Source organism: Anabrus simplex, chromosome 6 (genome assembly GCF_040414725.1).
Source record: "Anabrus simplex isolate iqAnaSimp1 chromosome 6, ASM4041472v1, whole genome shotgun sequence".
In the NCBI taxonomy this organism is placed as follows: Eukaryota; Metazoa; Arthropoda; class Insecta; order Orthoptera; family Tettigoniidae; genus Anabrus; species Anabrus simplex.
The window spans coordinates 235,873,328-235,890,976 of NC_090270.1; the positions used below are offsets into that span (position 1 = coordinate 235,873,328).

At 37.4% G+C, this 17,649-nt stretch overlaps 1 protein-coding gene and 1 long non-coding RNA gene across 10 annotated transcripts in view; one reads left to right on the plus strand and one right to left on the minus strand.

Moving 5' to 3' along the window:
• Positions 1 to 17,649, plus strand: part of LOC136876380 (ionotropic receptor 75a) — a 370,517-nt gene that overhangs the window by 73,581 nt on the left and 279,287 nt on the right. For all 9 annotated transcript variants that reach the window (XR_010860583.2, XR_010860582.2, XR_010860584.2 and 6 more), the window contains exon 2: positions 12,913 to 13,076. Coding sequence is in view for 6 of the 9 variants with exons in the window: in XM_067150278.2 (XP_067006379.2) it covers positions 12,996 to 13,076 (81 nt within the window). In the remaining 3 variants the exon portion in view is untranslated. The remainder of the gene's footprint in view (positions 1 to 12,912; positions 13,077 to 17,649) is intronic.
• The window catches only part of LOC136876381 (uncharacterized), a 131,106-nt gene continuing 126,950 nt past the window's right edge, over positions 13,494 to 17,649 (minus strand). Inside the window, exon 3 of the long non-coding RNA XR_010860585.2 lies at positions 13,494 to 16,997. This is a non-coding gene — a long non-coding RNA (uncharacterized lncRNA). The remainder of the gene's footprint in view (positions 16,998 to 17,649) is intronic.

Below are 17,649 nucleotides of genomic sequence, written 5' to 3' on the forward strand. Positions count from 1 at the left end.
AGCGTTTGGAAAACGGAATTGTTTAGTACACTTAGAGCTGTGATTTTATCAGTTTCCAAATTATGGATGGCAGAAAACGACTCAGAGGAGCCGAGTATAGAAAACTTGCCAAATAAAAAAGGAAGAAAGAAAGTTATGTGCTGTCACAAACAGCAAAATTAGAAGCATTTTAAAAAAACCTAATGTTAATGAAGATGAAGGCTCAAAAGAAAAATCAGGTAAGTAAACATTAATTTTTATTTCAATAATTAAATTATAGTACATTAGGGAACAGATTAATTAATTGTACCTTATCGGACTTTACAACAAATTTTTCAATACTTCATTTTGTACAATATCATATTATTGATTGAATTTTGATCCTGGCTTTTAATATTTTAGATGACATTGAAGCTGGAGAGGAAGGCACGCAACATGTCAAACTTTGCAAGAAACTCAATCCTACTGGTGAAGCGAATGAAGATTAATTATCTTATCCAGACCCTACAACTGGTCTTCAAGAAACGTCCGAGTTTTCCTTTGAGTTTAGGGATCCTGGTTCTTGGCCACCGAGTTTTTCAGATTCTGAAAGGCATTACATAACAAAAATGAGCTTTCAAAATCTGATTGAGCCAAATTTAAGAAATAGCAGCAGAGAAGGACGTAACTTATTCAAAGATTGGTCTTATAAAGTTCTCAAAAATGGAGAAAAAGTAAAGAGATCATGGTTAGGCTATAGAGAAAGTAAGAAATATCTATATTGTGTTCTCTTCAGGCTGTTTTCTCACTTAGCATCATATCAAGTGCCTCCCTTACCTAAAGTAAAAGGACTTACTAATTGGAGAAAACTCAGTGAAGAATTGCCTGAACATGAAAATTCATCCTACCACAAACTTTGCTTTTGTTCGTGGAAAGCTTTAGAATTTTGTTTAGGAAAGAGAGGTATTGATGCAGAACTTCAAAACCAAATGCATCAAGAAGAGTCTCACTGGAAGGCGGTATTTTCTCACACAAAATACAAGATGAGTTCCTTGAAATTATTGCCAATAACATAAAGCAAAATATAATACAAGACAGTTTGGATGCAAAATATTATTCCTTAAGATATGACTGCACTCCGGATATCAGCCACAGTGAGCAAATGACTCAAGTAGTTTGTTACGTCAAAACAAATACATCAGAGGTAGAAGAAATTTTTATTGATTTTTCCCCAGTTAGTGACAAAACAGGTGAACGTCTCAGCCAAGAAATCCTAACAAATTTAGACAAAGATTGACTAAACTTAGAGAACTATAGAGGTCAATCCTACGAGAATCGGGCAAATATGGCCGGGAAGTATAAAGGATTTCAGTCCAGACTACTTCAGGAGAATGACCTAGCATATTTTGTCCTACGTGCTGCTCACTCCCTCAATTTAGTTGGTGCTAATGCAGCCAGTGCTACAATTGAGGCTCAGAATTTTTTCGGAACTTTGAACAGTATGTATTCTTTCTTTGTGGCTTCAACTTCACGCTGGGAAATTCTCCGAAAATATGTGCCACTGACATTGAAACCTGAAAGCAATACAATATGGTCTGCAAGATTAGATGCGTTGAAGCTGTGTATAAACATTACGGTAAAGTTTTGCAGGATCTAGAGGATCTTAAAAACCATGATCTCTCAATACCTCAAACTAAGAGTGAGGCCAGCTCCCTTTTTAAAAATATTGGGAAACTTGAATTCATCGTTTCCACATGTTTTTGGCATGCTTTGTTCAAAAAGGTCAACCATGTCAATGAGTTTTTGCAAAGAAAAGATGTAACAGTAGATTTGGCTGCCCGGAACCTTCAAGGTCATTTAACGCTCTTGAAGTATTGCAGAGAGTTTGCTCCACTTGAGTCCATTACCGAGGGTAAATTCTGATCAAGCATGAGTGATCTGCCATCTGAGCTCTCAGAAAGAAGACAAAGAGAAAAGAAAAAATGTCTGATGAGCTGTGTGGCGATGAAGCTCCGACAAGTACTGAGAATGTGTACCAAGTAGCTATGTTAGAGGTTATTGACCAGATGATTACGGAACTTAGGGACAGGTTTAAAGCTTTGGACAACAAAAACAGCAAGTTTAGATTTTTAAATGGAGTTCGAATTAAAGAAATGCAAACAAAAGATCTAAAAATGAAAGCAGGAGAATTCGCAAATATCTACACCGCTGATCTCAGCAATGAAGAATTTAAATTTGAAATAGAAATTTCAAGCACCACGCTTTATCAGTTGGCAAAAATTTAAAGGAAGCCACATCAAGAGAAATGTTAAGCCTTATTTATAAAAATAAACTAGAGGAAGGCTACCCTAACACTACTACTGCACTGAGAATATTTCTCATGTTGCCAGTTACAGGGTCATCTCGAGAACGAAGTTTTAGCAAACTTAAAATCATCAAAAACTACATGAGAAGTACAATGGGACAGGAGAGACACTCTAATCTAAGTATAATGTAAACTGAACACAAACGAGCATCCCTTATCAACTTTGACGACATCATCAGTACATTTGCAGCTAAGAAGCAGGCCCGGAACTAGGGCGGGGCAGGGGGAGCACATGCCCCGGGCGGCAAAATTTGAACAATTTATTAAAAATAATGTTATTCATTTATTCAAAATAATAATACCACAATTAATATTGTTTGATTTTATTTCATTTTGTTGCCCAATTCATCAACTTTATTACACTGACACTGTATACCAAATTATTTTCTTCATTATAAGACACAACACAAGAATTAACGTAATTCATGGGTCTGGAGTGAGTCATATACTGTTATGCCTACTACTGATATGAATAATTAGTAGCCTGAGCGCTCGGCAGCGAAAACAGTCTGACCTTGAGACGATGCGTGAGCATCTCGTATACCTCACCCCCTTTCTCTCCATGCTCCTCTCTGCTTCCAGTAAACAGTAAACTAAACAGACAACTGCAGTCATCGTTGTCTTATTGACGGCTACACATGTAGCCTGCCTGCACTGTTGTCTACGTGTGTTGATACGAACCAACAGTCGTTTTATTTTTATTTGCATTTAGTTATTAGTATTCGTAGTGTTGGTTAGTTATTCGTGTTACCGTTTATCAACGTTTGGAAAACGGAATTGTTAAGTACACTTTGAGCTACGTTTTTATCAGTTTCCAATTATGGATGACAGAAAATGACTCAGTGGAGCCGAGTATAGAAAACTTGTCAAAGAAAAATGGAAGAAAGAAAGCGATGTGCTGTCACAAACACCAAAATTAGAAGCATTTAAAAAAAGACCTAATGTTAATGAAGATGAAGGCTCAAAAGAGAAATCAGGTAAGTAAATATTAATTTTTATTTCAATAATTAAATTATAGCACATTAGGAAATAGAATAATTAATTGTGCCTTATCGGACTTTACGACAATTTTTTTAATACTTCATTTTGTAATATATCATATTACTGATTGAATTTTAATCCCGGCTTTTAATATTTTAGATGACGTTGAAGCTGGAGAGGAAGGCATGCAACATGTTGAACTTTGCAAGAAACTCAGTCCTACTGGTGAAGCGAATGAAGATGAGTTAATATCTCGTCCAGCCCCTACAACTGGTCTTCAAGAAATGTCCGAGTTTTCCTTTGATTTTAGGGATCCTGGTTCATGGCCACAGAGTTTTTCAGATTCTGAAAGGTGTTACATAATAAAAATGAGCTTTCAAAATCTGATTGAGCCAAATTTAAGTAATAGCAGCAGAGAAGGGAGTTACTTAACCAAAGACTGGTTTTATAAAGTTCTCAAAAATGGAGAAAAAGTAAAGATATCATGGTTAGGCTATAGTGAAAGTAAGAAAGCTTTATATTGTGTTCCCTGCAGGCTATTTTCACACTTAGCATCAAATCAAGTGCCTTCCTTAGCTAAAGAAAAAGGACTTACTAATTGGAGAAAACTCAGTGTACAATGGCTTGAACATGAAAATTCATCCAACCACAAACTTTGCTTTTGTTCGTGGAAAGCTTTCGAATCTTGTTTAGGAAAGGAAGGTATTGATGCAGAACTCCAAAACCAGATCCATCAAGAAGAGTCTCACTAGAAGGCACAGCATTATCGATGCTATTCTATTCCTAGCAAAGCAAGGGAGGCCGTTCCGAGGAACTAAAGAAGACTGTGATTTCAGTGACCCATCCAGTGAAAAGTTTTTGAACACAGTAGAACTTATATTGCATTACAATGTCCCTCTTTTACAACATATTGAGCGGCATAAGAAAGGGCAAATCTCTTATTTCTCACATAAAATACAAGATGTGTTCCTTGAAATTATTGCCAATAACATAAGGCAAAAGATGATACAAGACATTTTGGATGCGAAATATTATTCGTTAATATTTGACTGCACTCCGGATATCAGCCATAGTGAGCAAATGACTCAAGTAGTTCGTTACGTCAAAACAAATACATCGGAGGTAGAAGAAAGTTTTATTGATTTTTCCTAGTTAGTAGCAAAACATTTGAAGGTTTCAGCCAAAAAAATCCTAAAAAATTAGACACAGATGGACTAAACTTAGAGAACTGTAGAGGTCAGTCCTACGACAATGAGGCAAATATGGCCGGGAATTATGAAGGAATTCAGTCCAGACTACTTCAGGAGATTAAGAAATGAGATTTCCACTTCCAAAGGTGCATATGGCCCTGAGGTTCACTCAGCCTACACCAAAAATGAGTATCAGGTTAATTCATGGGGGCAAAGGTGGCTGGGCGTAGAGCTAACCACTCTACCCCATCACGTGTCGAGGTTAACAATGGTGGGAGCCTTTACCTTCCACTCCTCTAAGGGCCTTCATGGCCTGTACGGAGGTGACTTTGCTTTGCTTTTTGGCTACTTTAGGAGAATGAGCTAGCATATTTTGTCTCATGTGCTGCTCACTCCCTCAATTTAGTTGGTGGTAATGTGGCCAGTGCTAATATTGAGGTTCAGAAGTTTTTCGGAACTTTGAACAGTATATATTCTTTCTTTGTTTTTTTTTTTTTTTTTTTGCTAGTTGCTTTATGTCGCACTGACACAGATAGGTCTTATGGCGACGATGGGACAGGGAAGGGCTAGGAGTTGGAAGGAAGCGGTCGTGGCCTTAATTAAGGAACAGCCCCAGCATTTGCCTGGTGTGAAAATGGGAAACCACGGAAAACCATTTTCAGGGCTACCGACAGTGGGGTTTAAACCTACTATTCTTTCTTTGTGGCTTCAACTTCACGCTGGGAAGTTCTCCGAAAATATGTGCCACTGACATTAAACTTGAAAGCAATACAAGATGGTCTGCAAGATTAGAAGTGGTCGAAGCTGTGTATAAACATTGCGGTAAATTGTGCAGGCTCTAGAGTATCTTAAAAACCATGATCTCTCAACATCTCAAACTAAGAGTGAGGCCAGCTCCCTTTTGAAAAATATTGGGAAACTTGAATTCATCGTTTTCATAAATTCTTGGCATGCTTTATTCAAAAAGGTCAATCATCTCAATGAGTTTTTGCAAAGAAAAGATGTAACAGTAGATTTGGCTGCCCGGAACCTTCAAGGTCATTTAACGCTCTTGAAGTGTTGCAGAGAGTTTGCTCCATCTGAGGCCATTACTGAGGGCAAATTCTTAGCAAGTATGAGTGATCTACCATCTGAGTTCTCAGAAAAAAAGACAAAGAAAAAAGAAAAAAATGTCTGATGAGCTGCGTGGCGATGAAGCTTCGACAAGTACTGAGAACGTGTACCAAGTAGCTATGTTAGAGGTTATTGACCAGATTATTACGGAACTCAGTGACAGGTTTAAAGCTTTAGACAACATAAACAGCAAGTCTGGATTTTGAATGGAGTTCGAATTAAAGAAATGCAAACAAAAGATCTAAAAATGAAAGCAGAAGAATAGGAAAATATCTATACTGCTGATCTCAACAATGAAGAATTTAAATTTGAAATAGAAAGTCTCAAGCACCACGCTTTTTCAGTTGACGAAAATTTAAAGAAAGCCACATCAAGAGAAATGTTAAGTCTTATTTATAAAAATAAACTAGAGGAAGGCTACCCTAACATTACTACTGCACTGAGAATGTTTCTCACTTTGCCAGTTACAGTGTCATCTGGAGAACGAAGTTTAAGCAAACTCAAAATCATCAAAAACTACATGAGAAGTACAATGGGACAGGAGAGACTCTCTAATCTAAGTATAATATCAATCGAACACAAACGAGCATCCCATATCAACTTTGATGACATCATCAGTACATTTGCAGCTAAGAAGGCTTGAAGCATTAAATTTTGAGGTACAATACATAACAAATTTTTGCGTGGTTACAATTGAGTTACACTACAAACAAATTATTTGTATTAGTCATGTATAAGTGTATTAATATAAGTGTTTTTCAATATAAGTGTAATCCATGTATTAATATGTATAAGTGTATTAATATAAGTGTTTTTCATAAATAAAACTTCTTAATAGTATAGAGCTACATATTATGTGTAATTTCAACTGCCGCATCTAAAAAAATAGCTTACAGAGGTATTATATTTTAGTGGAATGGGGAGGGGGATGGGGGGCGGCAAACTGATCTTTGCCTCCCCCTGACAAATCTCCTAGTTCCTGCCCTGTTCAGGAGTCAAACAAAGTTATCATGCACTTCACAATTTTCCTTGATGAAGTAAATGTATCTATAGTAAGTAAAGTCATCTTTAGAAAGAACATAAGAGGGAATCCTGACACTGAATGCTGAAATGGGTCAACAACATCCACGTGAATGACTTGTTCAGGAATGGTTGCTCTTTCTCTAGTTCCAAATTTTAATTTTTGTGCTTTGCCATAAACACAACCATTGCATAGCTTTGAATCCACTGGAAGTTTAGTACCCAGTTCATGTTTGACTTTTTTTAACGCGACACTTGTTTTGGTGAGCAAGTGTTAGGGCTATCACACATTGTATTTACAGACTCATCTTTATCAATTAAATTACTCATATATTTAATTGATATAAACCTCCATTATGGAAATGCTTGCTGTTTACTATTGTTTGACCATCAATTAAAAATCTGCATCTTTCTGTAGTTGAAATAAACTTGCTGTTTTGGGCTGATATTATCAGAATATGCAATCCCAAACCATCCATCCTAAAAGTATTTTTTTCCCCATAGTTTGATTGTAGAAGAACTTAGCTTTTTCTTTAAGAATATCTCCATTAATTCATTCCATGTTGTCCCTGAAGAAACTTTTGTCAACACACAGGAACATAGAACCATATGTACGTGTCATAATGATAACCCAAGTGTGTGGCAATACAGGAGATAGGGGATGGATTTAAAGGCTGCACTGCAATGAGTCCCAATTCATATCCAAATGTTTCAATGTATTATCTTATGCAGAAGTGAACAGATAGATTTTTAAACATTTTGGTCTCTGAAATGGCTGGATTATGGGGATTATACTGTAATAACTGTAATACTTTTGCTTCCCTGTTGTTCATTCTTGCTTCAGATCAGGCTTCTAACACTTGGAAGAATTGTATGTGCCTGTCTTCTACTTGTTGTTTGTACCACCTTCTCCCCACAATACTTCCTGAAACTATTTGAAACTTTCCACTCCAAGCAGTATTTCTACTTTTCGGGTGGACCCTCTTCCTTATCACCAGAAACTCACTCTTCTTCACACAGAACTTCATCTCATACTGTTCTTTTGCTTCTCCACTTGCATTCAGCTGCTTCTTTACTTCTTCCTCTTTTCACATCATCTGCAAACACTATTGCTTTCTTCTTCTCTTCCCCAGTCATTTCTGCTACCACCATCATTAGCACCAACGAAAAGCAGTGGGTTATTTATGTAATGTATGGCTTTTAGTGCCAGGAGTGTCCAAGGGCATGTTTGGTTCACCGGGTGTGGATCTCTTTCTGTTTGACGACCGTGTGTGACTTGTGCATCTGGATATGAGATTATGATGATGGTGATGATGATAATGACAGTCAGATAGGGAGAGGGTGAAACCCAGTGTCAGAACATAGCCTACTCCTGTTGAATAACACCAAAGGATCTACTAAGGTTTAATGTCTCCATCCGATGGATGAATCCCCATGAACAGCATCCTATGCTCTTATTCCATATGAATGCTATGGAGAGGTTTGGAACTGAATCTAGGCTTTAGGCATGCAATCTAGTTATTAGAAATATATACCACCACCTCTCCTACCCTGCTGGCCAACATTAGGATAGTGACTTTTTCCCTACTAACAGGACTTGAACAGGCTAACCATGGTGTCAGACCATAGAGACAACTTAACAGTCATGGCCAAACAACTCACGCTACCTTGATACATCTCTTTGACTCACTCTCATATTCTACAGGATGCTTCCAGAAAATCTGTCAGTAGATCCTTGCTGCCATTCTCCACAAAGGTGCTCTTGGAGCTATCTGACACCAAAAATCAGATCAATTTTGGACCTTCCTGATAAGAAACCATGTTATTCTTTCCTCAATCTTCCTTACACTTTTGCCTTAATTCTTCTGATACTACCTAACAATCTGAATTGGTTTTACTGGAAAAATGAAGAGCTTTATGCATACTAATTTTATTTAGCTTTTGTTAATACCTCTAGGTCTTTTTTCAATGCTAAATAAATTATCAAAATAACTTAACAATGATGGTTCATGTTTGTGGGTTACTGTAGTCACGTCCTAGTTCGTGAACCATGGGCAATGGCTGAGTGGTCTAGTAAGTGGTCCTGAGAGTCGGGATACTAGTTGCTATGGAATGGGAGTGGGCATCTCGGACATATTCTGAGTCCTGGTCCTCCTTGTGCTCAGGCGGCTAGGACTATACAATCCACCGGTGGTCCATAACCCGTTAGAGGAGAGATCCTCACTTGGACTATGTGCAAGTAGGGTAGCAGCCTGCTTCATGAATTTACCGAGTTCAGAACATTTTATGCAAGCCTCGGACCTATGGGAGTAATGGAGTCCCACTCCCATCTGACAGGCGAGGGACTCCTTGGAAACAACTTGGCGAATGAAATGGAATTCGATGGGGAGCTATCAATATTAATGGGGCTTATGGAAGAAAGAAAGTAGAACAAGCTGAGTCAGCAAAGAGGATACATCTGGATGTGCTAGGAGTAAGTGATATTCGGGTACGGGGAGATAACGAGGAAGAGATAGGAGAATATAAAGTGTACTTGACGGGTGTTAGAAACGGAAGGGTAGAGTCTGGGGTAGGGCTATTTATCAGGAATACCATTGCATGCAACATAGTTTCTGTTAGGCACGTAAATGAGCGAATGATGTGGATAGATTTGTCAGTTGGAGGAATTAGGACTAGAATTGTGTCCATGTATTCACCATGTGAGGGTGCAGATGAGGATGAATTTGACAAGTTTTATGAAGCATTGAGTGACACCGTGGTCAGGGTCAACAGCAAGGACAGAATAGTGCTAATGGGTGATTTCAATGCGAGAGTTGGGAATAGAACTGAAGGATACGAAAGGGTGATTGGTAAATGTGGGGAAGATATGGAAGCTAATGGGAATGGGAAGCGTTTGCTGGACTTCTGTGCTAATATAGGTTTAGCAGTTACGAATACATTCTTCAAGCATAAGGCTATTCACTGCTACACATGGGAGGCTAGGGGTACCTGATCCATAATAGACTATATCTTAACAGACTTCGAATTCAGGAAATCTGTTAGGAATGTACGAGTTTTCCGGGGATTTTTCGATGATACAGACCACTATCTGATCTGTAGTGACCTAAGTATCTCTAGGCCTAGGGTAGAGAAAGTGCAAACGAATAAGGGCAGAAAATCTCCAGGATGAGGAAATTAGACAGAAGTACATGGATATGATTAGCGAGAAGTTTTGAACAGTAGACAGTAAGCAGGTTCAGGATATAGAAAGTGAATGGGTGGCATACAGGGATGCTGTAGTAGAAACAGCAAGGGAATGCCTAAGAACAACTGTGTGTAAAGATGGGAAAAGGTGAACATCTTGGTGGAATGATGAAGTGAGAGCAACTTGTAAACGTAAAAAAAGAAGGCTTATCAGAAATGGCTCCAAACAAGGGGCGAGGCAGACAGGAATTTGTACATAGATGAAAGAAACAGAGCAAAACAATTAGTTGTTGAATCCAAAAAGAAGTCATGGGAAGATTTTGGTAATAACCTGGAAAGGCTAGGTCAAGCAGCAGGGAAACCTTTCTGGACACTAATAAAGAATCTTAGGAACGGAGGGAAAAAGGAAATGAACAGTGTTTTGAGTAATTCAGGTGAACTCATAATAGACCCCAGGGAATCACTGGAGAGGTGGAGGAAATATTTTGAACATCTTCTCAATGTAAAAGGAAATCATCATGGTGGTGTTGCAAACAGCCAAGCTCATGGGGAGGAGGAAAATGATGTTGGTGAAATTATGCTTGAGGAAGTGGAAAGGATAGTAAATAAACTCCATTGTCATAAGGCAGCAGGAATAGATGAAATTAGACCTGAAATGGTGAAGTATAGTGGGAAGGCAGGGATGAAATGGCTTCATAGAGTAGTAAAATTAGCGTGGAGTGTTGGTAAGGTACCTTCAGATTGGGCAAAAGCAGTAATTGCACCTATCTACAAGCAAGGAAACAGGAAGGATTGCAACAACTATCCAGGTATCTCATTGATTAGTATACCAAGCAAAGTATTCACTGGCATCTTGGAAGGGAGGGTGCGATCAGTCGTTGAGAGGAAGTTGGTTGAAAACCAATGTGGTTTCAGACCACAGAGAGGCTGTCAGGATCAGATTTTCAGTATGCGCCAGGTAATTGAAAAATGCTACGAGAGGAATAGGCAGTTGTGTTTATGTTTCGTAGATCTACAGAAAGCATATGACAGGGTACCAAGGGAAAAGATGTTCGCCATACTGGGGGACTATGGAATTAAAGGTAGATTATTAAAAGCAATCAAAGGCATTTATGTTGACAATTGGGCTTCAGTGAGAATTGATGGTAGAATGAGTTCTTGGTTCAGGGTACTTACAGAGGTTAGATAAGGCTGTAATCTTCCACCTTTGCTGTTCGTAGTTTACATGGATCATCTGCTGAAAGGTATAAAATGGCAGGGAGGGATTCAGTTAGGTGGAAATGTAGTAAGCAGTCTGGCCTATGCTGATGACTTGGTCTTAATGGCAGATTGTGCCGAAAGCCTGCAGTCTAATATCTTGGAACTTCAAAATAGGTGCATTGAGTATGGTATGAAAATTAGCCTTTCAGAGACTAAATTGATGTCAGTAGGTAAGAAATTCAACAGAACTGAATGTCAGATTGGTGATACAAAGCTAGAACAGTTCAATAATTTCAAGTATTTAGGTTGTGTGTTCTCCCAGGATGGTAATATAGTAAGTGAGATTGAATCAAGGTGTCGTAAAGCTAATGCAGTGAGCACGCAGTTGCGATCAACTGTATTCTGTAAGAAGGAAGTGAGCTCCCAGACGAAACTATCTATACATCGATCTGTTTTCAGACCAACTTTGCTTTATGGGAGCGAAAGCTGGGTGGACTCAGGATATCTTATTCATAAGTTAGAAGTAACAGACATGAAAGTAGCAAGAATGATTGCTGGTACAAACAGGTGGGAAAAATGGCAGGAGGGTACTCGGAATGAGGAGATGAAGGCTAATTTAGGAATGAACTCGATGGATGAAACTATACGCATAAACCGGCTTTGGTGGTGGGGTCATGTGAGCTAGGTACCAACTGATGAGCCCACCCTGGCACACGAGGGCGAAACGCTGGCAACCAAGAATGAGTTAGCTGGAAAATTTATAATGTCCAATAACGGACCATTTATATTGGTATTATAAATTTGCCCATTCAGGACAAATATTTCAGATTCCCTATGGGAATCAACATCTATATCATCTGATGGCCAAGCAGGCATCAATTTTTAGTTATGAGACAAAGTCTCTTAGTGCATTGGCACTGCCGGTGGCTCCAGTTAGCCTACGCAGTGGCCTCCACGGTATGCACTAGCCAGCGTATTGGTAGGTGTGCTAGGTACCAACTGATGAGCCCACCCTGACACACGAGGGCGAAACGCTGGCAACCAAGAATGAGTTAGCTGGAAAATTTATAATGTCCAATAACGGACCATTTATATTGGTATTACTTTCTCCAGGGCACAGTTAAACAATAATGGCGCGAATCCATCTCCCTATAGAAGTCCAGTGTGGATTTCAAATTGCTCAGACAATTCACCTCTAAAGTTGACTTTCCGCTTAGTATTCTTAAGAGTGATGAGTTTTTGGTGTAAAGCAAATTCTTTAAGGATTTTTAGTAGTGACTCACGATAAATACTCTCAAGCTTTTTTGAAGTTAACAAAAGTGACGATTAATCTGTTGTTCCGAATTCTATGATGTTTCATGATCCACTTAAGACTGATTATTTGATTGGGACAGCTTCATCCTGGTCAAATTCCTCCCTGATATTCTCCCAATTCCTGGTCAAGTTGTTCCTGAATTCTTGTATATATAATTTTAGATAAAAATCTTATAAGTAACATCAAGCAGATCTATATCCCGATAATTACTGGGATCTGATCTATCACTGACAATAATGAATTGTGATAAATATAAATATTAATAATTTATAATTATTGTCCATTATTTTACAGGTACTGGTATATGATAGTGTTCTAAGTACCACATTTGTGTTTTGACAGACTGAAAAGCTAATAAATTCTATTAAAAGGATATAAATCATTTCAATAAATGTTCGATGTTTAAAAAAGTCTCCTGTTTTTAAAGTTCTTGGTATCTTCCCTAGTTTATAATAATTTTGAATTCTGAATGAGCATGAAACATTGTGTTCTCTGAATACTTATTCTTTTCATTACCACTGTGAGGGTGTTTCCATTACATTAAGCACTATATTAATAGTATATGCAGTAAAATCTTCTTTCTGTAGACAGGATCAGCACTGCCAAAGAACTCTCCAGTTATGGACTACAAGTGAATAGGATTCCATATCCAGTTAATGACAGCTACTTGATGGCAGCTATAAATTTGCATTACTCTGTAAAAAACCTGGGAGTTGTGGTCACCGCCGACTCTTACCAGTGCACGAAACAGGTGTGAGAAATGTCATGTTGCTATTTACTATGTATACTGTTTTTACTGTACCTATATATTACTTGTGTATACTAACAAAATAAATCACACGCCAAGAAGGGGTTGTCTTTTTTTTGCACAAGTTGGGATACAATTATATCTCAAGCATTTAGTCTATTTAGCATAGTGACGTGATTAGTTGAATGGCCTTGCCACTAGAGGCCATAAATGTGCTGCTACCCATGGACCATGTAAAGGCTCGCTTCGGCTACTCGTACATAGTGAAACACTGTTTCCATTTGTGCAAGTTCATCAATCACTCACATATCTTGTATGATGAAATCAAGTAGATTTTGCCCAGGTATGAGGATTGGAAATAAAACAAGGTTTTTCAGAGAGGAAAAAGTACAAAAGCTTGTTGTTGTTGTTGTTGTTTAAACCAGGTTTAATTTCAAATGTTTATGTTACATGAATTTAAAGCAGTTTGTTGCTTCTTAATAACTATATACACTCCTTCTCAATTCAAAGAGAAGTAGGCTAAATAATAAGTTATATTCTTGCTCAAAGTTAATTTTTACAGTCAAATTAAATCCTGAATCATAAATTATGGTATGCATATTATATTTTGAAACCTTAATTCACCAGTGCAATGATTTCATACTGAAACATGTATTAACTTGGAAATAGCACAGTTGTTTTTCTGAACGGCATCAAGGTCAATGGCAATAGGTTTCAAACGATTAAGTACATCCTCTACAGAAATGTTGCTTTATTATTAGAATGTTAATAAACCAAGCACAAAATAATCAGCGACTATTTCACAATATTAAAGTTAAAGCATTAAAAAGGCTTCAAAACGCACTACAGGTTTATGAATGAATTAAACATCAAAAGATTGTATAGAGCCTATTTCACTTTTCTTTTCTGTTTACATTTTCACATCAGAGTTACAACTTCAAACAGAAACAGAAGCTTAGAGGATATTTTGTACCTAATTGATTACATACTTATGAATGCCCTAACCCACAAGATGAAAAGATTCTTTCAACACTTGCTGAATTGTTGAAAAAGTCTATGCTGTAAGTAACTGTTCTAAAATGGAAAAACTTTGTCATTGTCATTGTCATTCTTTTCACTCTTTCTCAAAGAGTAACTCTTCAAAAGGCAAGTTATTTGACTGAAACTTGACAATTAATGGACGAAGTGAACTTGACAAATACATTGACTTTGTAAATCCAGATGCTACTTTCTTCTCTTCTTCAGTCAAATCCAGATCCATATTCTTTTCTTTTGCATCCAACATGTAAGCAAACAGGTGGTGGTGGTGGTGATTATGTTTTAAGAGAAAGTACAAATGGGCAACCATGGTAATCAGAGGTGGAAAATGGAAGGGATCTAACACTTTGATAAATTAAGATATTGGCCAAAGAAAGACGAGGGCCACCAAGGGCGTGAAAATGAAAGACTCCTTAGGCCTCCAAACGTAATACCATTGGGGCCAGTAAAGAACGAGAGTTGACCAAGGGAGGTCGAATAGGATAGATGAAAGTGAGAAGCCCAACACAAGTAAGTGGATGCAATGTCAGAACTCAGCTAAGTGCCCCATGGTCACCAACCCCCACTCCCAAGTTAAGAGCCTCTGGGGCCCCTTTTAGTTGCCTCTTACGATAGGCAGGTGATGCTGTGGATGTTATTCTACCACCCCTACCCACAGGGGGTTGTAAGCTAAGAAATGAGCCGGTGTTAGAGCCATATTATATTTGTTTTTGATTTTTTTGTGTGACCTGTTTGCTCTTTGTAGCTTGAAATTTTGGGAGAATGAGTTCAGGGGCACTAGATTATTTGTTATATGCATTAGCAAAGTGGTTGTTTCTGAAGTTCTTTATTACATTTATCAAATGTTCCTTCACATTTAGAAATTGAATGTCCTATGCCATGTAATTTAGTACATGTGCCAAGCATGCGTAAGTGATGCATCCAATCTTCATAATTTTCAAGCAGAAGACTCATTTTTGAAATGTTGACGGCATTATCTGTGTAACCGTTCCGGTATATAAATGGCTACAAATAATAATTATAATAATATTTGCTACCATTGTGTAACCACATAATTACACACCGACACAAATTAATGCAGAGAGACATGATAATAATATGTATGAAATTGAAACCATATGCACATTAAGCACAGAAAACAATAACAAACAGTTTAACCAACATGATGACTAAGAAAGCATAATTGGGAAGCAACTGGGAATGATATCCTGGCGGTGAAAGGTATTGGCAATGCTGAAGAAGCGAAATCAAAGGTGATTCTAAACTTTACTTAACAATTTATATTTAAATTAGAGCGCAAAATAATCAACAAAATATCTTTATAAATCAAAGATAGTTTTCACATTAAAAAACAATTTACCCAGAGTGTAGACTTTTACATATTTAACATGACATCTGAACATCTCACATAACGTTCCACTGTTCATGGCGAAACATTTAAATCACATAATACTGACGAAAGAAAAGGAAAGTAATATTATACAGTCATGAGTATGTTCATGTAAGAAAGGGAAACAACATATAAAATATATATCCTAGTGCAGGGCACGTTTAGGAGGCAACCCCCTCAAAAACACTTCTGAGAAAGGGTGCCCATACTAAAAGTGAATACTCCAAGATGAAGCGGGATAAATGAGACAGCCCCAAGGGGAAATTTACGTTTTATGATTACACCGAAAGGTGTTGAATATCTAATTTACAAAATCAAGAAAAGAAATGGGAACTGTCTCTGAACATAACTCTGATATGACTTGCTGGTAGGCTAAGTCATTTTACTGAAATTTTGGCGATTGAAGGAAAAAACGGGTAAGCTCCGGCAAAAGAAATTAAATGGAACACTAGATTTGAAGATAATCTGAAAGATGAAAAACAACTAACTTCTTACCTGTTGGAGGGGCCAAGAAGACCCGTCACCTGCAAAAAGCAACTTCTCCCTTCAGTGGTCACTGTTTGAAGACTCTCGGAAGAGCTTGGCTCTAGCGAAGCGCTTCTCTCCGGAAAGTAGGAAATCGTAAAACAACCAATGAGCGTCCATATTTTCCTTTGTCCGCCAATCACAATTAATTTTATAATGACCAATAGGGGCCCAGGAACAAAATCTGATAAAGAACATCAAGTAGCATCCAGAAACATCAAAATTGATGCAATATTATGAAACCGGAAACATCCCATGCCGATCTGGCGCGTGTTTCCTAATTAATACATCTTACTTCAATTTTTTCCACGACAATCAAACAATCTTAAAACCATATGAAAATCAACTAATTCCAAACTTCACACACTGAAAATATAAACCAACACAGAAAATATAAATAATTACATGATATAAAATTCCCCAGTCTGTCAATCCCAAATAATTACTACAGTCTATAACAACAGAATAAACTTCGCAATTTCAGTCCTCCTCACATTTTTGACTGCTGCTAACAGCCACTTCTTCCAGATAATAGGCAGTGTGACTATGACCAGATATATCAGCAGTGTCTATTAAATAAGCATCGCTTATTTTGGTGGTAACTGTAAGACACATTATAGGTTGATTGTGAACATTTCACTGACTGTCAAATCAATGGACGCACTTTGAAATTTAAAAATAAGGGAATAAGTTTTCTTTCCCTCAACATTACTGTGAAAAGTAGTTTTTATTGTGAATATAAAACAAGCTACTTGCTCATTCAGTGATCTCTTTCGCACTGGTGTTGATATAACCACATTGAATTCAATTATGTTACAGACTTTTCCTTCTTGGCCTGAAAGTATTCTAATTTATTTTCATTTCTTTCATTAAAAGAAGATGCTGCAATACCAGTAGTGGGAGTGGGATGAAAACATAACTGGATATACTAGGGCTAGGTGTGTCTGTCAAAGTTGTGGTTGAAATGATATCTGAAAAATAAATGAAGTAAAGTTAATGCCATGTTTCCCGAATGGATTAGTGGTAATATATATTAAACTGGAGGACATATGCAATACAGGGTGTAAACAATAAGGTAAGCCAAACTTTCAGGAAACATTCCTCACATATAGAATGGACATTGGTCTGGAAACGCTTTATTTCCATGTCAGAACTCATTTTCAATAACTCTACATAGTACATAATTAATAGGAAAACACATAGAAACAGAATGTATCAGTATATTACATGAAACTCTTTCTTACATGAATTGTTCAAAATGCCCAGAAGCCCATCCCAAAACCACTTAAATCCTATCACTGCCCCAAAAGTGAGTCCCTCAACTAAAGTCACCAAACTCCTTAGAAATTCCCAAGGCAAAGGTGACACTGGTGGATATCAATACAGAATTTGTATTTAAATAAAGTTATTTAGAAGAATTTATTTGTATTGGTCCACCTGTTCAATAAAAAATGTTGATACAAGCCACTTAAAAGTACCGTATTTTTCTGAATCCAAGACTTCCCTGAATGCAAGATGACCCCCCATTTTTTCCTTCCAAAAAATTAAAATCAGGCTTAAAAATAACTTTGTGAAATCATATGAACACCTTTCTTGTACAGTATTACGTTTTAGACTATATTT